The sequence below is a fragment of the Microcaecilia unicolor genome, chromosome 1, assembly GCF_901765095.1.
Source record: "Microcaecilia unicolor chromosome 1, aMicUni1.1, whole genome shotgun sequence".
Taxonomy (NCBI): domain Eukaryota; kingdom Metazoa; phylum Chordata; class Amphibia; order Gymnophiona; family Siphonopidae; genus Microcaecilia; species Microcaecilia unicolor.
In genome coordinates, this window is record NC_044031.1 from 305,004,038 (window position 1) to 305,027,529 (window position 23,492).

General features: G+C 45.3%; 1 protein-coding gene across 1 annotated transcript in view; it reads left to right on the plus strand.

Annotated features, from left to right (window-relative positions):
* The window catches only part of LOC115477021 (X-ray repair cross-complementing protein 6-like), a 43,403-nt gene extending 22,234 nt beyond the window's left edge, over window positions 1-21,169 (plus strand). Inside the window, exon 5 of the mRNA XM_030213675.1 lies at window positions 20,907-21,169. Within this exon, the coding sequence (XP_030069535.1) occupies window positions 20,907-21,169 (263 nt within the window). The remainder of the gene's footprint in view (window positions 1-20,906) is intronic.
* Window positions 21,170-23,492: the final 2,323 nt, after the last annotated feature.

Sequence of the window (23,492 nt, forward strand, 5' to 3'; positions counted from 1 at the left end):
TGGAGTCCCGATGCGGTACTGCCGTCAAACGGGCGGCGGTAGAGGAGACCTTACAAGTCTTGTTGCACCTTGGAGCAGTGATCCCTGAGCCTCCCACCAAACGCGGCTGCGGTCGCTACTCCATTTACTTTGTGGTGCCTCGGAAAGACGGGTCTTTCCGACCGATCCTCGACTCAGTCAACGAGGCTCTAAGAGTGCGACATTTTCGCATGGAAACCCTGTGCTCCGTCATTGCGGCGGTACAGCCAGGAGAATTTCTCATGTCTCTGGACCTAAAAGAAGCTTACTTGCACATGCCTATTTGGCCCCCGCATCAACGGTTTCTCCGGTTTGCGTTGTTGGGAAAACATTTCCAGTTTCGGGCCTTGCCTTTTGGCCTTGCCACAGCTCCCTGCAACTTTTCCAAGGTTGTGGTGGTAGTAGCTGCTTTTCTCAGGCGACAGGGTATCTGGGTTCACCCGTACCTTGACGACTGGCTCATCAGAGCGGATTCGGCAGACGAAAGTCATCTGGCCACAGCCAGAGTGGTCTCAGTACTGCAATCTCTGGGCTGGGTCGTCAATATACCCAAAAGTCACCTAACCCCCTCTCAATCTCTCAAATATTTGGGGGTTTGTCTTTCTACCCGACCAAAGGCGGTGCAAGCTTCAGAATCAGGTCCGTCTGCTCCTGCGGATGCCTCGCCCACGAGCTTGGGACTTTGTCCAGCTGCTGGGGTCGATGACGGCCACTTTGGAGGTAGTGCCATGGGTGAGAGCAAACTTGAGACCTCTGCAGATTGCCCTGCTTCAACGATGGTCTCCAATGTCCCAGGATTGTCAACGCAGACTCACGTGGCTCCCTGCGGCCTGGCTCAGTATGGAGTGGTGGCTCTCAAACAGCATGCTGCGGTGAGAAATGCCGCTGGCTCTTCCCTCTTGGTGCCTGGTGATAACCGATGCCAGCCTGGTCGGCTGGGGAGCACATTGCAAGGGAAGCTAAGCCCAGGGCCTGTCGGGTGGTCCATCAATCGCTTGGAACTGAGAGCAATATTCCAGGCTCTTCTGGCCTTTCACAAGACTCTGGAGGGGCTGACTGTCAGAGTTCTGTCGGACAATACGACAGATGTGGCCTACATAAATCGACAGGGTGGCACTCAGTGCAGAGCACTGGCCGCGGAGGCCGCTCAGATGTGCCACTGGGCCGAGCTACATCTGCAGCTTCTGTCAGCAGCTCACATAGCAGGTCAGAGCAACGTGCAAGCCGATTTTCTAAGCAGGCATCAAATCGACCCAGCGGAGTGGGAACTGGCAGACAGTGTTTCTTCAGATCTGTGTCAAATGGGGAACGCCCGTAGCGGATCTAATGGCATCAAGTGCAAATGCCAAAGTCCCGTGCTTTTTCAGCAGACAGAGAGGTCCTCACTCGGCGGGGTTGGATGCCTTGGCTCAACCCTGGCCTCCGGGCCTCCTGTATGTGTTCCCTCCTTGGCCCTTGATAGGGCGAGTCCTCCTGCGAATTCGGCTACATCAAGGAGTGGTGATTCTCATTGCCCCGGGTTGGGCCAGACGGCCATGGTACGCGGATGCTGGTGGAGGCCCCTCTTCCTTTGCCGCTGGTACTTAACCTGTTGATGCAGCGCCCGGTGACCATGGAGGATCCCTGCCGCTTTGATCTTACGGTATGGCTCTTGAAAGGGCGCAATTGAGAGAGAGAGGCTATTCTAACAAAGTCATCTCCACTCTCTTGCAGGCCCGCAAGCGGTCCACTTCTGTTGCTTATGCTCCGATCTGGCGCCAGTTTGAGGTATGGTGTGTTTCAAAGGCGATCACACCCACGAGGGCTACAGTCTCGCCAATACTGGAGTTTTTGCAGGATGGTTTACAAAAAGGCTTGGCCTAAAATTCCCTGCTAGTGCAAGTGGCAGCATTGGCATGCTTTCGAGAGAAGGTCTCTGGCCTTTCCCTGGCCGCTCATCTGGACGTTGCCCGATTTCTATGAGGGGCGCTCCGGCTTCGCCCGCCAGTGCGGCTGCCGTGTCCAGCTTGGAGCCTGGGGCTGGTGTTGAAGGTGCTCCAGTGTTTGCCCTTTGAGCCACTGAGGCGAGCTTCAGAGAAGGATGTGACTCTAAAGACAGTCTTTTTGGTGGCCATAACTTCGGCGAGACGTGTGTCTGAGCTCCAGGCTCTGTCCTGTCGAGATCCCTTTCTGCAATTCTCAGAGTCCGGAGTTACGATGCGTACTGTACCTTCCTTCCTGCCTAAGGTGGTTTCAGCGTTTCACCTAAACCAGCCCATTTATCTGCCCTCCTTTACTAGGGAGGAGTTTCCGGAATCTTTTGGGCAGTTACATCTTCTGGATGTTCGCAGGGCTCTCTTGCAGTATCTGCAAATGTCAAATGACTTCAGGACCTCTGATCACCTTTTTGTCTTGTTGTCAGGTCCTCGAAGAGAGCCTCCAGTGTCTAAGGCCACTATAGCCCGTTGGCTCAAGGAAACCATTTTTTCTGCGTACCTGCTGTCAGGGTGGTCTACGCCTGACGCATTTAAAGCGCATTCCACGAGAGCGATTTCCTCTTCGTGGGCCAAAACAGGAGCACTCTCTCTTCAGGAAATCTGTAGTGCGGCTACTTGGGCTTCTAAGCTCTCCTTCATCCGGCATTACAGGCTGTATGTTGCAGCAAAGCGGGACGCGCAGTTTGGAGCGCAAGTGCTTGCTCGGGGAGTGACAAGATTCCCGCCCTACCTAGGGAGTGCTTTTGTACATCCCATCAGTTAATGGATTCATCTGCTGCTGATGACAAGGAAGGGAAAATTAGGTTCTTACCTTGGTAATTTTCTTTCCTTTAGTCACAGCAGATGAATCCATGATCCCTCCCTGTCTATTTGTTCAGTTGTTTCCTGCAGACATGTTCCCTCATTGGGAGAAGTTGGAAAACAGTCTTCAGGATTTCTGTTCTGTTACAGGATGTTGAGATCGTCCCTCCTTTGTGTGATTATTGCTCCTGTTCTGGGGCATTCGTTCGCTGTGAGGAAAGTTCATGTTATTCTACTTTGAGGATACACTCTGCTTTGGAAGTTTCGAATACTGAAGGCAGATGGAACTAGCCGTCCATAGAGCACTATGGTTTTTCAGTGTTCTCTATCTCCACCTGCTGGTAGGCGGGCATAACCCATCAGTTAATGGATTCATCTGCTGTGACTAAAGGAAAGAAAATTACCAAGGTAAGAACCTAATTTTCCCTTCAAAAGGGGGGGGTACATGTCTTTTTAAAGAGTTGGTTCAGCCTCTGTACAGAGAAACCTTTCAGTGTCCCTTCGTCAGGTTGACTCTCAGGTGTGATGAATAGGATTTTCTTTCTGAGATTGGGGCTGCTTGGCATCTTCTAATGGTGCCTTTTGAATCTCTTGAGCTTTGTTCAAAATGGGGGGGCATGCTAATTGGTGTTGGGTCACTGCAGCGTTTGCTCTTCCTTTCCATGGAGTCATCGGCAATTTTGGGGGGCCTCAGCTGACTTGGGCTCCGTTTCGGACCATGGCTTCCTGAGTATGGGAATGGCGGCCATTTTGGAGCAGTGCACACTTACTGCAGTTCCCTCCTCCTAGGCGGCTCCTCATGCTGTGATTCCTTTTCAGCAGCCTGCTTCGGGGGCTGTTCAGGGGGCTTCAGGTATGCAACACTTGAGCCCTTCAGAATTGTTGGATACAGATGTGCCCTTTTCTCCATAATTTGTTTTGTTGACGCACCAGGGTACAAATTATATCGCAATGATAATGTGGATCAAATTGGAGGGGGTGGGCTGCGCTATATGTTAGAGGGAATTGAGTCGAGCAAAATTGTAAAATTCTGCAGGAAACAGGTAGCAATGTGGAATACTCTTTCCCTTCCATGTGTGAAGGGAGAGTATACTGGTAGGGCTGTACTACCCGTCTGCTGGGCCAGAAAGAAATGAATAAAATGCTAACAAATTAGGAAAGCTAGCAAATTTGGCAACAGTATAATGGTGATTTTCAGTTGTCAACCTAATCAGGAGCAAGAATTCTAAACCAAGAAAATCACAATAACAGTTCTTGTTACTTATTCTTGTGATAATGCCCACCAAACCACAAAAATAATGGAGAAAAAAAGACCTCAATGCTTTACATGTATCCCCTTCTCATTCCAACTTAAGGATGGATAGCATACCATCATGGATCTTGAAAAAACTCCACTAAAAATAGCAATATTTTGAGAAATGTTGTGCCTATGAACAGTGGAATTTCTCCTGATGTAGCCACAGAGGCGAAACAGGAAATCCTATCAAGAGAGCTATTGAGTTATTTCTATTAAGCTGGGAGCTTTTGCATTAAATTTTCAAGAGATACCCTGAAATTGGGCTAAGTGCACGTTTATTGTATTCTTAGCTCATAGATTTGGACTGAGCTGTTCCCTTTTCACAGGTTTAAGCCATACCATTGGATAACTTTTTGTATAGTAAAGCATGAATTAAATGGTTGCTATTTTTAGTGGAATTCTTTTTGAGACCTGTGATGGTGCACTGTCTACTGTGAAGTTGGAATGAGAAGGGTATATATGTACAGCATTCTAAGATCTTATATTCTCCACTAATTTTGTGGTGTGGGTGAGTGTTATCCTGGGTTGGTTAACTTTGATAAGTACATAAGTACATAAGTAGTGCCATACTGGGAAAGACCAAAGGTCCATCTAGCCCAGCATCCTGTCACCGACAGTGGCCAATCCAGGTCAAGGGCACCTGGCACGCTCCCCAAACGTAAAAACATTCCAGACAAGTTATACCTAAAAATGCGGAATTTTTCCAAGTCCATTTAATAGCGGTCTATGGACTTGTCCTTTAGGAATCTATCTAACCCCTTTTTAAACTCCGTCAAGCTAACCGCCCGTACCACGTTCTCCGGCAACGAATTCCAGAGTCTAATTACACGTTGGGTGAAGAAAAATTTTCTCCGATTCGTTTTAAATTTACCACACTGTAGCTTCAACTCATGCCCTCTAGTCCTAGTATTTTTGGATAGCGTGAACAGTCGCTTCACATCCACCCGATCCATTCCCCTCATTATTTTATACACTTCTATCATATCTCCCCTCAGCCGTCTCTTCTCCAAGCTGAAAAGCCCTAGCCTTCTCAGCCTCTCTTCATAGGAAAGTCGTCCCATCCCCACTATCATTTTCGTCGCCCTTCGCTGTACCTTTTCCAATTCTACTATATCTTTTTTGAGATACGGAGACCAGTACTGAACACAATACTCCAGGTGCGGTCGCACCATGGAGCGATACAACGGCATTATAACATCCGCACACCTGGACTCCATACCCTTCCTAATAACACCCAACATTCTATTCGCTTTCCTAGCCGCAGCAGCACACTGAGCAGAAGGTTTCAGCGTATCATCGACGACGACACCCAGATCCCTTTCTTGATCCGTAACTCCTAACGTGGAACCTTGCAAGACGTAGCTATAATTCGGGTTCCTCTTACCCACATGCATCACTTTGCACTTGTCAACATTGAACTTCATCTGCCACTTGCACGCCCATTCTCCCAGTCTCGCAAGGTCCTCCTGTAATCGTTCACATTCCTCCTGCGACTTGACGACCCTGAATAATTTTGTGTCATCGGCGAATTTAATTACCTCACTAGTTATTCCCATCTCTAGGTCATTTATAAATACATTAAAAAGCAACGGACCCAGCACAGACCCCTGCGGGACTCCACTAACTACCCTCCTCCACTGAGAATACTGGCCACGCAATCCTACTCTCTGCTTCCTATCTTTCAACCAGTTCTTAATCCATAATAATACCCTACCTCCGATTCCATGACTCTGCAATTTCTTCAGGAGTCTTTCGTGCGGCACTTTGTCAAACGCCTTCTGAAAATCCAGATATACAATATCAACCGGCTCCCCATTGTCCACATGTTTGCTTACCCCCTCAAAAAAATGCATTAGATTGGTGAGGCAAGACTTCCCTTCACTAAATCCGTGCTGACTTTGTCTCATCAGTCCATGTTTTTGTATATGCTCTGCAATTTTATTCTTAATAATAGCCTCCACCATCTTGCCCGGCACCGACGTCAGACTCACCGGTCTATAATTTCCCGGATCTCCTCTGGAACCTTTCTTAAAAATCGGAGTAACATTGGCTACCCTCCAGTCTTCCGGTATTACACTCGATTTTAGGGACAGATTGCATATTTCTAACAGTAGCTCCGCAAGTTCATTTTTTAGTTCTATTAATACTCTGGGATGAATACCATCAGGTCCCGGTGATTTACTACTCTTCAGCTTGCTGAACTGACCCATTACATCCTCCAAGGTTACAGAGAATTTGTTTAGTTTCTCCGACTCCCCCGCTTCAAATATTCTTTCCGGCACCGGTGTCCCCCCCAAATCCTCCTCGGTGAAGACCGAAGCAAAGAATTCATTTAATTTCTCCGCTACGGCTTTGTCCTCCTTGATCGCCCCTTTAACACCATTTTCGTCCAGCGGCCCAACCGACTCTTTGGCAGGTTTTCTGCTTTTAATGTATCTAAAAAAATTTTTACTATGTCTTTTTGCTTCCAACGCTAATTTCTTCTCAAAGTCCTTTTTTGCCCTCCTTATCTCCGCTTTGCATTTGGCTTGGCATTCCTTATGATCTATCCTGTTACTTTCAGTTGGTTCTCTTCTCCACTTTCTGAAGGATTGTTTTTTGGCTCTAATGATTTCCTTTATCTTACTGTTTAGCCACGCCGGCTGACGTTTAGTCTTTTTTCCCTTTTTTCTAATACGTGGAATATACTTGTCCTGAACCTCCAGGATGGTGTTTTTAAACAGCATCCACGCCTGATGCAAGTTTTTTACTCTGCGAGTTGCTCCTTTCAGTCTTTTTTTCACCATTTTTCTCATTTTGTCGTAATCACCTTTTCTATAGTTAAACGCTAGCGTACTTGATTTCCTAGTTTCACTTCCTTCAATGCCAATATCAAAACCGATCATATTATGATCACTGTTATCAAGCGGCCCTCGTATCGTTACCCCCTGCACTAGATCATGAGCACCACTAAGGACTAAGTCTAGTATTTTTCCTTCTCTTGTCGGCTCCTGAACTAGCTGTTCCATGAAGCTGTCCTTGATTTCATCAAGAAATCTTATGTCCCTTGCGTGTACAGATGTTACATTAACCCAGTCTATATGCGGGTAATTGAAATCCCCCATTATTATTGTGTTGCCCAGTTTGTTTGCGTCCCTGATTTCCTTTAACATTTCCGCATCCGTCTGTTCGTCCTGGCCAGGCGGACGGTAGTACACTCCTATCACTATCCTTTTCCCCTTTGCACATGGAATTTCAATCCACAGTGATTCCAAGGAGTGTTTTGTTTCCTGCAGAATTTTCAATCTATTTGATTCAAGGCTCTCGTTAATATACAATGCTACCCCTCCACCAATCCGATTCACCCTATCACTACGATATAATTTGTACCCCGGTATGACAGTGTCCCACTGGTTATCCTCCTTCCACCAGGTCTCAGAGATGCCTATTATATCTAATTTTTCATTTAGTGCAATATATTCTAACTCCCCCATCTTATTTCTTAGGCTCCTGGCATTCGCATATAGACATTTCAAACTATGTTTGTTGTTCCTAAGTACATCATGCTTAGTACTTGACAGTATTAATTGGCAATCTTTTGTCTGATTTTTATTGTTATTTAAAGATACCCGATCTACTACAATCTCTTTTGCAACCTCACTATCAGGATACTCTATCTTCCCTGTTATGGTGATATCTTTGAAAGATACCTTATCCCGAACCATGCTCTTTTGAGCGACTGTCGGCCTTCCCCCCATTTCTAGTTTAAAAGCTGCTCTATCTCCTTCTTAAACGCCGATGCCAGCAGCCTGGTCCCACTCTGGTTAAGATGGAGCCCATCCTTTCGGAATAGGCTCCCCCTTCCCCAGAATGTTGCCCAGTTCCTAACAAATCTAAAGCCCTCCTCCCTGCACCATCGTCTCATCCACGCATTGAGACTCTGGAGCTCTGCCTGTCTCTTGGGCCCTGCGCGTGGCACAGGTAGCATTTCAGAAAATGCTACCCTGGAGGATCTGGATTTCAGCTTTCTACCTAAGAGCCTAAATTTTGCTTCCAGAACCTCTCTCCCACATTTTCCTATGTCATTGGTACCCACATGTACCAAGACAGCGGACTCCTCCCCAGCACTATCTAGAATCCTATCTAGGTGACGCGTGAGGTCCGCCACCTTCGCACCAGGCAGGCAAGTCACCAGGCGATCCTCACGTCCACCAGCCACCCAGCTATCTATATGCCTAATGATCGAATCACCAAGTACAACAGCTGTCCTAACCTTTCCCTCCCGGGCAACATTTGGAGATATATCCTGGGTGCGAAAGGATAATACATCCCCTGGTGGGCAGGTCCTGGCTACAGGAGTACTTCCTACTTCACCAGGGTGATGCTCTCCTTCTAGGAGACCTCCCTCCTCCAAGGTAGCACAGGGGCTACCTGACTGGAGGTGGGACTTCTCTACAACATCCCTGTAGGTCTCCTCTATGTACCTCTCTGTCTCCCTCAGCTCCATCAAGTCTGCTACTCTAGCCTCAAGAGAACGGACACGTTCTCTGAGAGCTAGGAGCTCTTTGCATCGGGCACACACATATGACACCTCACCAATTGGGAGATAATCATACATGTTATTGTGATTTTGTTGATTGGATGATTGTCACATCAGGGAATGCTAGGGAGTTAAAATTCCTAGATGTAATAAATGACTGCTTCTTGGAGCAACAAGTCCGTGAACCGACAAGAGGGGGAGCTATTTTAGATCTAATCCTTATTGGAATGCAGGACTTAATACAACAGTGTTGGGTCCACTGGGAACAGCGATCATAACATGATCGAATTTGACTTAACTGGCGTGTGAAGTCCCTAAGGAAATCTACTGTAGCAGCATTTAGTTTTTGAAAATTATGATAAAATGAGGAAAATTGTTTTAAAAAATCTAATGGGATCAAACGCTAAGGTTAGAATTTTAAATCAGTCATAAATGTTGTTTAAAAATACCATCTTGGAAGCCCAGACTAAATGTATTCCACGTATTAAAGAACAAATGATAGCATGATTAAAGGGAGAAGTGAAAGAGGCTATTAAAGTCAAAAGAACATCCTTCAAAAAATGGAAAAAGGATCCAAATGAGGAAAACAAGAAGCAACTAAGCACTTGCTAGTTAAATGCAAAACATTGATAAAGAAGGCTAAAAGAGAATATGAAGAGAAACATGCCACAGAGGTGAAAACTCCTAGTAATAACAGCCTGTGAGGGAAACCATGGGACTGTTGGATCATCAAATAGTGAAATGGGTATTTGGGGAGGACAAGGCCATAGCAGAGAGACTGAATGAATTCTTCTCTTTGGTCTCTACCAAAGAAGATGTACTAGAAATGGGTTTCAATGGTGATAATGCTGAGGAACCTAGAATATGTAATGAGCCAAATTGACAAATTAAAGAGTAGTGTGGGCGAGGATCCAAGATGGTGCTGGAGAGCGGACGCACATCGTGAGTGCTCCTGAACCTCAAGTTTGGGTTGGTAGTTTGGTGCGTCCCCAAGATATGGGGAAAAAGGGAAAAATCGGTACCCCAACCTCCTTGGGACCGATTGGGAACCCCCCCACACGCCAACCTACCTTGGAGCAATACGGAGTTCGGATGTCGGGTGTCCCAACGAATACTCCAGGGGAAACCAGGCAGATAGCCGTGAACACCAGCACGGAGGGAGCTACCTTAAACCCTCCTCCGCAAGGCATGACCCCGCCGCAACCCAGAAGCAACGGTGTGTTGGATAGTGAACGCTTGGAGACGTCCAGAGCGGGCTTGGTTGTCCAGGCGCTCGGAGGAGGCTCCCCCACTGAACTTTTTGCTGGAGAAATATCGGATGGGGCTACGAGGGTTACCGCAACGCCTACACTGCCCAGAGAAAGAGCTCCCGGGGGAGATTGCTGTTCGGTAAGACCTGCTATAGTCACTCTAGACACTCTCTAGAACTTAAGAATAATTTTCAACAATTGTCCAATAAAGTTGAAGAACAAAAGAATGACTTTAAAAGATTAGAATTTGAGATGAAATCATCTAAGGAAGTAATAACTACATTGATTAAGGAGAAAAATGTGACTGCTAAGAAAATGGAATCTCTTGAAAATCAACTCAGGAGAAATAACCTAAGATTTCTTAATTTTCCTGTATCTACGTTTATCTCTCCGTTGGAACTGTTAAAGAAATATTTCTTAGAAATTTTAGGAATTGCAAAAGATAATTCTCTGCCGGTTTACTATATAAAAAGAAATTTGAGATTAAATGATCAAAGGCCTAGTGAGGCTTTAAATGTTACTGAATTGTTAGAAACATCAGTTGAACTTGAACGAGCAACTTTACTTGTCTCTTTCGCTTTTGAATTGGACAAAACAAATGTTTTGCGTTTATATTTCCGACATATGAATGAAGTGTTCATGGGATCGAAGGTAAATGTATTTCCAGACCTGTCTAAAGAAACACAGTTGAGAAGGAAGGAGCTCTTGGCGTTTAAACCAAGAGTGATAGCCCTAGGGGCGACCTTCTTTGTTAAATTTCCTAGTAAGTGTTTAATTTGTTATGAAACTAATAATTTTCTTTTTACCGACCCCAAGAAACTTCAAGAATTTGTAGTAAGTAAAGAAAGTATGAGAAACCCCTCTGGTGTAGTAAACCAGAATAATGCTACTGTCTGATTGTATTGTTGGGATACCTTCCGCTCTAATAGCAGATTGTAATTGCAAATTATTTTAATTTTTCCTATATCTTGGATCTCCATGTTGTGGACAAAAGCAATTTGGAAACTTTCTTTCAATGTAGTATTTCTTATTGTATAATTTTCAGATATTCTGATAACTATTTCGTTTATGAATGTTATAAAAGATAATCAATAAAGAAATTTAAATATAAAAAAGAGTAGTAAATCACCTTTGTGTAGTCCCATCCCTTTCCCCTGGGGAGGGAAAAACACTTCAGCCCTAGGGGGCTGGAATAAGAGAGACAATCAGACTTAGGTGTAGGTGCAACCAGTAAAAATCTTTAGTGGTATTTCACTAAGCCAGTACAAAATAATTGTTCTCTCTGGAGCAGGATGTCACACAGAAAAGCCAGACGCAAAGATTGAATAACAAAATCCTCTCAGCAAAACTTTCTCAGTCTTCATTTATATACTGTTACAAGTTTAATTTCTCCTAATCTAACTTGTGTTCATATATGGATTTTCCTGTTTCCTTCCATTACACAATATAGTAATCTGTTATTTTTTATATATGTACAAAAATGGCAATTTCCTCTATTCTATCATCCTCTCCTGCTTTTGTTCACATGCACACTTAGTTGCCATTGGCTAATTCCTTATCAGTAAAGTGTGATCCCAGCGTGCAAAAACCATGTTAACAAACAAGTAGTATGAAACACCTGGGGGCTCATTTTCAAAGCACTTAGCCTTACAAAGTTCCATAGTAACCTATGGAACTTTGTAAGGCTGAGTGCTTTGAAGATACGTCTCATAGTGTCCTTCTTCTCTGAACCCATATTTCCGGTGGAACATCTTGCACTTTGGAGGGTCCTCAGTCTCTCTTCACCATCAAGGTTGTATCCATTTGTATCTACCATATATGGGCCGCATAGCCTCAGTTCTTCCTTTGTTTCTCCTTGACATGTGACCAATACTTTCCATGTACTGATCAAGCACTCTGCTTACATGCAGCTGCAGGGAGAAACTAAATTTATGCTGATGACAGCAAATCTGAGGGCTAGCAGGCCCATCTTACAGGACTAGTATAGGGAGGAATATACACCTGGACCAGATGGTATACACAAGAACTCAATCATGAAACTGTTGATCTGCTGTTACAGATGTGTAAAGGAAAGGGATAGAAAATAAAACAAAGAATAATATAATGCCTCTATATTGGTGTATGGTGCAAACTCACCTTGAGTATTGTGTGCAATTCTGGTCGCTGTATCTCAAAAAAGATAAAGCAAAATTAGAAAAGGTTTAATAAGGAGATCACGTGATGAGTTGAAGGGAGCAGACGTGGTATAGCTCTCTTCTGAGGCCTCGCCCTGTCACCCGCACCCAGCATAGAGGGCCACGGTTCCAAACCACCACCCCAAGAGGAGGAGACTGAAAAGGACTTTATGGACCTGTTTGTCACTCGTTCAGAATCCAGCATGCCTCCAAAAAACGGGAAGAAAGAGGAGAAGACTAGACTGCTCGATAACAAGATGGCCGTAAACCCGGCACCAGAGAAAATCCCTGCGGAGTTTACCGACGCGCAGTTACAGCAACTGACCGTGGTTGTAAAGTCGGCAATGGAACCGCAACTTCAACAACTCCAGCAACTCTCGGGTCAACTCACCTCCCTTGAATCGCTATTGGCGGAAACCACAAAGCGAACGGGTGAGTTAGAACAGCGAATGTCGGCGGTGGAGGACGAGGAGGCCGGAATGTCGTTGCGGTTGACGGAGCTCACAGAGTTGGTGCAGAAACACACCCAGCTTGTAGATGAATTGGAAAATCGATCGAGGCGGCATAATTTGTGGATTATCGGGTTCCCGGAATCCACTCCGGAACACCACTTATCAGAAGTACTAGAGAAGTGGCTAAAATCGGAATTCGCCTTGTTGGATAGTGTTGAGCCATTGTGCCTTGAACGAGCCCATCGAGTGGGACGCAAGTCACGCCCAAATCAGTGACCAAGAGTAATTATGATAAAAGTACACAATTACATCCATAAAGTGGAAATCTTACGTGGGATGCAGCAGAAGAGAGACTCTTTAGCTTTTGAAGGTAGTCCTGTTAAAATATTCCAGGAGTTTTCTGCTGCACTTCAAGAACGACGCCAAGCATTTGGACCTATATGTAAATCTTTAGCTCTCACTAAACAAAGATTCGCCTTGATATATCCTGCGATCCTAAAAGTATATTACCAGGAGAAATGGCAGACCTACAGAGCACCGCAGGAGGTTCCAACAGACTTACTTTGATCTCCTCCTCCTTGAGGATTAAACTTTAATAACCAGAGAGATCTGGGTGATAGAGTTCTAACTGTTGAAGTTGTGAGTATGTTAGTGGAACAGGCTAATTTAATGAAGGTTAAACAACTTGCTGTCCTGGGGTGCGGGGTGGTGGGGGAGAGGGGAGGCCACCATCATTGATTTCCATAAGAGTTACAGTTTGGTTAATGTGTAGTAGCAGGTTGGATAAAGGATTGGGTCAGGGAGGGGGGTTGAGATCATGATTTATGCACATTTTACGGGACTTACTGGGTTTACACGAAACCTACATATAATACCGGGTTTTATAGATACGGGGTGGCGAACTAGGTCACAGGGTTCCTTGGGCGAGGCTGGGCGCCCGAGGAATGGCATTAAACCTTTAGAATCTGTGGTGGATAAGTTGCACAAATGTAAAAGTTAAGTCCATATGCTTCACCACGTGGAACGTGGGAGGCATTTCAACTCCGATTAAAAGAGCGAAAATACTAGCAGCACTGAACTGGCATAAAACAGATGTGGGTTGCCTACAGGAAACTAGACTCTCGGCGGCAGAGCACGCAAAGTTAAAGCGCCAGTGGGTGGGAGAGGTCTACTCATCCGCATTTGGTGATCGTAAGGGTGGGGTGGCCATATTAATCCGGAAAGGCCTGGCGGTCAAGTCTGAGGTAGTAGAAGTGGACCAGGGCGGGCGCTATATTTTGATTTGGGTGTGGGTACAAGATAGGGAATTTATGATACTGGGCTTATATGGCCCAAATACCTATGATCCTAAATTTTTAGCTCAGTTAATCCGAGTGTGTATGCCCTACCTCTCGATGCAGCTCATGGTGATGGGTGACTTTAATCTGGTGTCCCATCCACAATATGACTGTTCCAACCCTCATTCAGCACATAGAGGAGGTCCGAGATCACATGCTCTTTCTCATTTCCATCCAACAGAACGAGACTACACCCACGAATCACGTGCTCATGGGACTTCCTTCCGACTTGATTACATATTATTTTCTCCCACCACCTTTCCATGGGTGTTGAATGTGGAAATTGGTCCGGAGGAGGTCTCGGACCACTCTATTGTGTGGATGGATGTGGAGTCCCCCGGGTTCTACCAGCAGGCGAGGAGATGGAAGTTCCCAATTCACCTGTACCAAGATAAAGATTTTAGATCATATCTAGCTCAGAAATGGGAAGATTATACCAACAATAATGATCAACATAAGGATCAACCTGGCCTATTTTGGGCAACTGCTAAAGCAGTGCTGCGAGGCGATGATATAGCCTATGTCTCAGCTCATAACAAAAAATTGCCTCAGCAATATTAAAGTTAGAAAAAGACCTTAAAAGAGCTAAAAAGCAACATCTTAAACACTCTACTACATCCACAAAGTAACAGCTCCACACAGTCCAGGTGGCCCTTAATTCTTTATTACATCAGAAAGCCCGACGTTTCATGGCATATCAAAACCAGACAAGCGGCTAGTAATGTTCGACAACTACTACTGGCCATGGCATCAAGCCAACAACAGCAAATTCCAACCTGTATGTATTCCCTCGACGCTGAAAAAGCATTTGATAAGATCGAATGGGAATACATATTTACTGTGTTGACCCATATGGGGTTTGGTGGGTGGACCTTTGGGGCCATAAGAGCCCTGTACTCAGGCCTGGAAGCAGCAGTGCTAATTAATGGAGTTCAGTCCCAATCTTTTTACATAAAAAAGGGTACTAGACAGGGATGCCCTCTCTCACCATCGCTTTTTATACTGGCCATGGAACCCCTGTTGAGGGCCATTAAATACTCAAGGGAGATCCCAGGGGTTCGAGTAGGGGGAGAAACAATTAAGGCCTTGTCCTTCGCAGATGATCTCATGATCATTACTACTCAGCCGCAGACTACTTTGGGAAAGCTGCTGGATATGATTCAAGAATTTGGGAGAATGTCAGGCTTTACCTTAAATGTGCATAAATCCATAGGCCTTAGGGTTTTCCCTACAACTGAGGGCGCACAGGAATTGGGTACTCCTCTATCTTGGGCAGAGAATAGAATTAAATACCCTGGCTCGTACATAACTCAGGATATGACGAGATTATATCATGAGAATGTAACTCCCTTGATGGAGATGACTTGTCATAAGTTGAGATTGTGGACAGATTATCCCCTGTCCCTATTAGGTAGAATAGCGCTGTACAATATCCTGCTAGTGCTGAAGTGGATTTACATCTTTCAGACTCTGCCACTCTTCCTCAGGCCAGCAGACGAGAAGAAATTGAATAAACATCTACAATGTTTCCTGTGGAGAAAAAAGCGGGCTCGACTTTCCATTAAGTCCCTGTGTGTCCCGATGGAGCATGGAGGGTTGGGTTTGCTGAGCATTCGTTACCTTACTATAGCTAGTAGCATGCGGCATATTTCAGACTGGTTTCGATCAACTTCAGCATTTTCTGCTACTAAAATAGAGACGACACTCACTCGGGACACTCATTTTAGTTGCCTGCTTCATGTGGGAGGGGGCCCACTTCCACCCATATTGACTGACTCGCACATCCTTCCCACGGCAAAAGCAACATGGAGGTGGATCTGCCGTCACCATCAGTTTTCAACAAGAACGACTCCATTTATGGCAATTTGTGGTAATCCTAACTTCCCTCCAGGAAACATTTATCCTGCATTTGCCAGATGGCAGAGGAACGGGCTAATTTACTTAGTTCATGTACTAACAGAGGAGGGCCAGATGCGGTCGTTTGAGGAGTTACAAAACCAATTCAGGTTACTACCCTCTGATCGTTCCATTATTACCAACTGAGGCACTATGTCCATAGCATCCCATGGACAACACTAACGGAAGATGTACAGGAGGAGTTGTCCTCCGCCTTTTCTTTGCAATCACAAACAAAGGTGCCAATGCGGATGCACCACAGACATATTAGAGACTCAGTGCAGGAGCCCAATTACACAGCATTGGCGGCATCTTGGAGCGAGGAGCTGGCAGTGTCAGTGTCAAGGCCAACTCTTCAAGATTTTGTTCTCAGTATCAAGAGTTCCTCAAAGTTGGTGTCGCATCAAGAGATGGATTATAAGTTTGCAATGAGGATACATATGTCGCCTCGAAGGGCATTCTATGCAGGAGTGTCTCCGGACGGTGCATGTCCTAAGTGTCTAGCTCAGGGCGCCACTTTGGGCCATATGTTTTGGTCCTGTCCCAAGATAACAGCCTTCTGGACTAATCTATTACAGTATATTTCGACATTGTGGCACACTACATGGAAGCGCACTCCCCTTTAATTGTTTGGAAAACCATTATTGATCACCCCTATACCAGCAGGATACAAAGGATTTGTACGCAGAGCAACAACAACAGCTAAAGCAGTTATCTTGAAAGAATGGATCTCCTCCAAAAGTCCTACAATCCAACAATGGCGCAGCAAAATGATTGACTATATGAAGTTTGAGTTGAGAGTGGCTAGGTCTGATTTGAGGTTTTCAGAATCTGCCTTCTTTTGTGTTTGGACACCTTTTTGGCAAACGCTCACTCCAGCCGGAAAAGGACACCTTATGAACATGTGAACCCCTGTGAGAGACTTAGTGTATAAGTTTGCTACCATCTTACCATTAAGGGAGGGAGGGAGGGGGGAGTTAGGGAGGGAGAAAAGTGTGAGCATAATTTTCTTTACATTTGGTAGAGTTGGTAGACATGTGAGAGTTTAAAGTATTCCCAGTGTAAGTTGCACTAGTTGTTGAAGTAAATTCAAATTTTGTATATTATTTTGTTTCTATCTTATGTTTACTATGCTGTGATTGACTACATGACTCACAATATACATGACTCACAATAAACAGAAATTGAAATAGAAAAGGTTTAATAAAGGGTGATTTAAGGGAATGGAACTCCAGTCATAGGAGGAAAGGCTTAAGAGGTTAGGGTTCTTCACTTGGAAAAGAGGTGGCTGAGGGGAGGATATAATAGAGGTGTACAAAATCCTAAGTAGTGTAGAATGGGTAAACGTGAACCAATTGTTTATTCTTTCAAAAAGTACAAAGACTAGGGGGCACTCAATGAAGTTACATGGTAACACTTTTAAAATGAAAAGGAAGAAATATTTTGTCATTTAACTAATAGTTAAGCTGAGGACCTATGATCAGATTTGATCTCTAGATTAAATACACACAGGAAATCCAATATATTAGCATTTACCTTTCAAAAAAGAGACTCTGATAAAATGGAAACAAAAAAAAATTGAGGAGCAGCTGCAAAGGTCAAAAGTTAACATTGGGCATGGATGCTATTCAAAAATCCAATCAAATTCTACTATTAAAGGATTCTTTTGATGAAAGAACTGTGTTCCCTTTGTTTTTAAAGGCCCTTTGTGCTGTTTTTCTGCTTGGACCTTTTTTGTACTTAGTTCCCGCTCTCTGTTACATGGTATTCAAAAATACCATACTGGAAGCCCAGACTAGATATAGGAAGAAGGCAGGAAGGCCAAACGACAGCTGGCATGATTAAAAAGCGAGGTGAAGAAAGCTATTAGAGCCAAAAGAAAATCCTTCAGAAAATGGAAGAAGGATCCGACTGAAAATAATAGGAAATGGCATGAGGGATGGCAAGTCAAATGCAAAGCGCTGATAAGGAAGGCAAAGAGACTTTGAAAAAAAGATTGCGTTGGAGGCAAAAACACATAGTAAAAACTTTTTTAGGTATATAAGAAGCAAGAAGCCAGTAAAATAATCAGTTGGACCACTAGATGAAAGAGGGATCACTACCTACACTGACTCTTCATTCTAGAGCTGTGTTTCCCAAGTCTAGTCCTGGAATACTCCTTGCCAGTCAGGTTTTCAGGATTTCCACAATGAATATGCATGAAAGATTTGTATATAATGAAGGCAGTGTATGCAAATCAAGTTCATTCATATTCATTGTGGATATCCTGAAAACCTGACTGGCAGTGGGTACTCAAGGACTGGACTTGAGAAACACTATTGTAGAGGATGCAAGGTCCTACAGAACAAAGGAATAAGACACTCAATACTTGTAACCATGTTAATGACTTAGGAAGGAATATAAGGTCAAAACCAAGATAAGAATATTTTTTTTGAATGGTACAGTGACAGTAAACATCTACTGTACCTAAAAGTAACTCGCCTTGAGCTACAACTGGAAGACATGCACCAAATACAACTCAAGAAAGAAAAAACGTCTTGATACGCCATTTGTAAAAAAAAATTTGGTGGACCTAGTTTTCTGTCTTTGAGAATGTAATACTTGCTCTAGAGACAGCATCACACTTTATTTTCTCTTCTTTGTAGAAAGGTATCTGATTCTGCTTGCATTTATTTTATGGAAATATGCTGCTAGAATTACTATCTTGTATTTTTAATCCGTCATAAATGGAGACTTGGTTTGTTTTCCATTTTTACTCAGTTGGTCTGGACTGAAATTGTGTTTATACTTCAGTTTTGGAACTTTTTTTCTTGATTTGTGGTTTTGTAATTATGTAGACTTGTACATGGAAAAAATTGATAAAAATAATGGTACAAAATCCATTCTTCCTCTAAAACTAACCTTAGTTATTACAGTAGAGACTGGTTGAAGATCTTATTCAGTGCTTTTTTTGTGCCAGTACGCGCCGGTACGGCGTACCGGCACCTTTTTTCCCTAGGGTTCCTGACTTGCGTTCCTGCCGCCCGTCGAGATCCAGCGCCCCTGCCCCAGCTGCCCGCCCTCTTTGCTTCCCGACAGCCCTGCTTTCCGGTCCAAACCTCCCCCCCCCCCCCCCCCCCGCGACGCGTTTCAATCTTGTATTTATTTATTTTTTTTTACTTGCAGTCACAGCGCCGGCGTGGTTGAGAGGACCAGGCTCGCCTCCTCATGCTTTCCTTCCCTTCGATGTTCCGATTCGCTGCCTCTCAGTGTCCCGCCTTCGCGGAAACAGGAAACACGTCACAGGAAGGCGGGACACTGAGGCAGCGAATCGGAACACCGAAGGGAAGGAAAGCATGAGGAGGCGAGCCTGGTCCTCTCAACAACGCCGGCGCTGTGACTGCAAGTAAAAAAAATAAATAAATAAAAGATTGAAACGCGTCGTGGGGGGGGAGGTTTGGACCGGAAAGCAGGGCTGTCGGGAAGCAAAGAGGGCGGGCAGCTGGGGCAGGGGCGCTGGATCTCGACGTCGGGTGGGGAGAAGGTCTGATTTGGGGGTTGGATGAATGGCAGAGCCTGGGGATGGGAGAACAGGGCACATGCTGGGCGCTAGGGGTTGAGGAGAGAGAAGGGTATTTTTCTGGGGCTGGGAGAAGGGAGCTGATTTAGGGAGAAGAGTCTGACTCTGTGGCTGGGAGAAAAAGGGACCAAGGACAGACGCTGAGGTTTGGGGCTGAGGGTCTAATGCTGGGGCTGGAGAAGAAGGGGAGGGCAGGGAAGAGAAAATTGCTGGAGAGGGGAGAGAGGATAATCAGTGGACATGGATGGCAGGGGAGGACAGGGGGCAGAGATGAATGGGTCACGGATGGCAGGGGAGGATGGAGCAGAGAAGAATGGCTGGTCACAGATGGCAGGGGAGGACAGGGGGCAGAGAAGAATGGGTCGTGGATGGCAGGGGAGGACGGAGCAGAGAAGAATGGCTGGTCACAGATGGCAGGGGAGGACAGGGGGCAGAGAAGAATGGCTGGTCACGGATGGCAGGGGAGGACGGAGCACAGAAGAATGGCTGGTCATGGATGGCAGGGGAGGACAGGGGGCAGAGAAGAATGGCTGGTCACGGATGGCAGGGGAGGACGGAGCACAGAAGAATGGCTGGTCACGGATGGCAGGGGAGGATGGAGCACAGAAGAATGGCTGGTCACGGATGGCAGGGGAGGACAGGGGGCAGAGAAGAATAGCTGGTCACAGATGGCAGGGGAGGACGGAGCACAGAAGAATGGCTGGTCACGGATGGCAGGGGAGGACAGGGGGCAGAGAAGAATGGCTGGTCATGGATGGCAGGGGAGGACAGGGGACGGAGGAGAATGGCTGGTCATGGATGGCAGGGGAGGACAGGGGACAGAGGAGAATCGCTGGACATGGGAGGGGAGAGCAGGGGAGAGAGGAGACATGCTGGACATGGATGGATGGAGGGGTTGGCGGGGAGAGAGGAGAAATGCACTTGGATGGAGGAGAGGGGAGAGAGAATTATTTCTTTATATGGATACAGGGGAGGGAAGAGAGAGGAGAAATGCTGGACATGGATGGAGCGGAGGAAAGAAAAAAAGAAGATGCACATGGATGGAGATGAGGGAAAGGAAAGAGAGGAGAAAAACTGCACTTGGATGGAGAAAATAGGCAAAAGCTGGATCCATGTTGTACCTCCTCCAGTCAATTCCGCAGAGGAGGATCCAGCTTTTACTTATGGATGTAGGGCAAGAAATGAAAAAGAGGAAAGGAAAGAAATAAATGGAGTTAAGAGAACAGATAGAGAGCAGCAGAATCAGAGGCTGGGACCAATATGGATAGAAAAACAAAGTCACCAGACAACAAAGGTAGAAAAAATCATTTTATTTTCATTTTAGTGTTTACATCTGTTGTCTTATTTTGCACTGGGTATACTGGAGCTGTAGCAGCTTACAGAAATTATTTATAATGAAAAAAATCATGATATTTTTTTCTCCTATACTAGTATATTTTCAATGATGTCTGTTTATATGCACCATGGCTGCTATAAGGGGTGTGGCCAATGTGGGTGTGGCTATCATAAGGGGTGGAGCCATACGTGGTGACTCCGCCCACAATGAGTACTGGCACCTTTTTTTCTACAAAAAAAGCACTGATCTTATTTAAATTTACATGGAATATTAATGCTTTTTCCCCCTCAGGTGCCAAGCGAGTGCTGGAGCTTGACAAGTACAAAGGGAAGAAGGGGAGAGCTTATTTTAATGAGAACATTGGCCACAGCAAGGACTTCTCTCTGGGTCATGCTCTCTGGATCTGTGCCAATCTGTTCAGTGATGTCAAGCTGAGAATGAGCCACAAACGCATCATGCTGTTCACCAATGATGATCATCCTCATGTGGGCGACAGCACCAAAATCAATCTGGCATTCACTAAAGCCAGTGACCTTAGGGAGACAGGTCAGTAGCATAATAGCTAGTAGCATAATACCTTCAGCTGAAAGGTTGCTTAGCAGGCTGCCTCCCTTATTCCATGATGTTATTGAGATACAGTATTGCTTCAGCCTCTACTAGTGTAAGATAGAAATGAGAATAAAAATGGATAATTACTTCTTAGCTCGTTCAGATAAGAGATTGCCCAGTAAGGCTGGAACAAGGCAGCTGTGCAAGTATATGGACCAGGTGGGCCTGATTTTTAATGTCTGGCACTGTCTACATCCAAGGAAACCAGGCTTTACCTGCTATTTGGCTGCCCATAAAACCTATGCTAAAATTGTTTGTTGGCTTGTTTTGTACACTCTGACTTGGTATGATGTTGAAGGAGTGGAACGCCGGATACTATTCGAATACTATGAATACTACTGACCACCAGAACAACCTCATGTTTTGTGCCTACTGATGGACTTATACTTATGGACTCTAACTCTGCTTTTGGCCTCTTAGCCATACTTTATTAATGCACTGGACCTTTTGTGCCTTACATATAATGAGCCTAGACTAAGACCAAAACCTGTGCAGTTTAGACTTTTACTAGTAGTATGTATTTGTTAACCAGCAGCTAGATAACAAATTGTAGTAGTCAGCAATTTAGGGCAGCTGGCTCTGCCAGCCCAGTCTCGTGATCCCTGCATAGAGGCTGTATTGTGTAAATGTGCTGGAACACTGAAATGTAAGGCTTGCAAGCTGACAGTTAGCTCAGAGGAAGCAGCCGTAACCAGATAGCAGAAACCAGCTGGAACTTGTGCTGCTTATCAGTATATTGCCTTATATGGTATATGCAATGCCAAATAACTGTGAATAGACTAGAGACCAGTGTTGGAAATAGAGGGTTGTGTGCAAAGCCAAAGATAAGTTTCGTTTCCTGGGTTCTGTGTAAGATCCTCTGTCTGTAACTGCGCATGACTACTGATAAGAGTGTATAAGAACGAGTGTCAGGTGACGCTCAGGGGGCAGTATTCTGAGATTGTACTCGGGGCTGTCTGAATTGCTAGCAATAAAAAGCTGTTTTGTTTTGGAACCAATTTGCCTTTCGTCTCCTGATTTCCCACCTGTTTCATTGGCGACCCAGATGGGACAGAAGTAGAAAGGGGAATCGGATTATATTCTTTCCCCTCCCCACTGCAGCCGGGTCGGCTCATCGACCCCCTCCCGAGAAGGTGATAAGTGGCCACCGCTGATTTCAGCGTTCACCTCCCGGCGGAGGGCCGATTGATTCCGGCTGACTGGAAGTGGGACTGTGTGGTTCCGGCAAAGCACCTTTTCCTTTTTCTTTTTTCCTCTCTGGAGAGGCGCGTACGACGGCGCGGCCTGCAACGACGACGACAGACAGGCGAGTATACTCAGCGTAGTGACCGGCCCAGTAAGGACCGAAGAAGAGGCGTGATCACCCTCTTTTAGCCAGTGACTAATACGGACTATTGGTATAAGACTAGGTCCCGAAACTCACTAGGCTCCGACGACGAAACCGAGCGGCGAACGGGAAGGTTTCTTGTGGCGTATGAAAATGTAGACTCTCAGGCTTCTCTGAACTGCAGATTCCATGACCTTGTGTACACGAGCTGCATGAGCTGTAGAATGGAATGTGTTTAGATAACGTGCTTGAGAACCAGATAAACTGTTCAGCAGCTGAGGAGTGCAGGGGTTTTTTTTTTTGTCTCAGGCTGCTATAGCGTAAAAGCAGTCCAGGGTTTGGGACCCACTCATAAGACCACAGCCGGTGGTGGGGGTGGGCTCGAGGAAATAATTACTCCGGGTGCATGTTAACAGAGTGATATGACCCTTTGAACTTAACTGTTGCATCATGTTAGAAGTTACTATAAGATACTAGGAAAAATGCCCGTTTCTGAGTGCAATGAAACGGACGCTAGCAAGGGGCCCCCTCCCTCCGTCCCTCGGAGCTACTTGCGTTACTTGTTCGGGGTTCGCGTTTGCCTCGCATTTCGGCCCTCGAGTGTTATAGCTCCGCCCTCGACGTCATGACGTTTTGACGTGTTGCCTTTTACATAGAGAGATAAGATTTTGTTTCTCTGAAACAGGAGAACTATGTATTCTACAGCAGACGGTGCAAGCTTTGTATATGCAGCACCAGGATTTCGTTGCTGGGGATAATGTTGTTTATCTTTCTTGAATCTGGTTGTTAAAAAGGGTATGACAATTCATGCTTTTCTTTAAGTCTTATGGGTATAGTATTACGGAGGTTAAATATAAAGCCTCCCTTCAGGAATGCAGCCTTGATGTTCCTCCAGCGGTTTTTGTCACGCTATGTTAACTTTCAGCTTTGTGATTTACTGA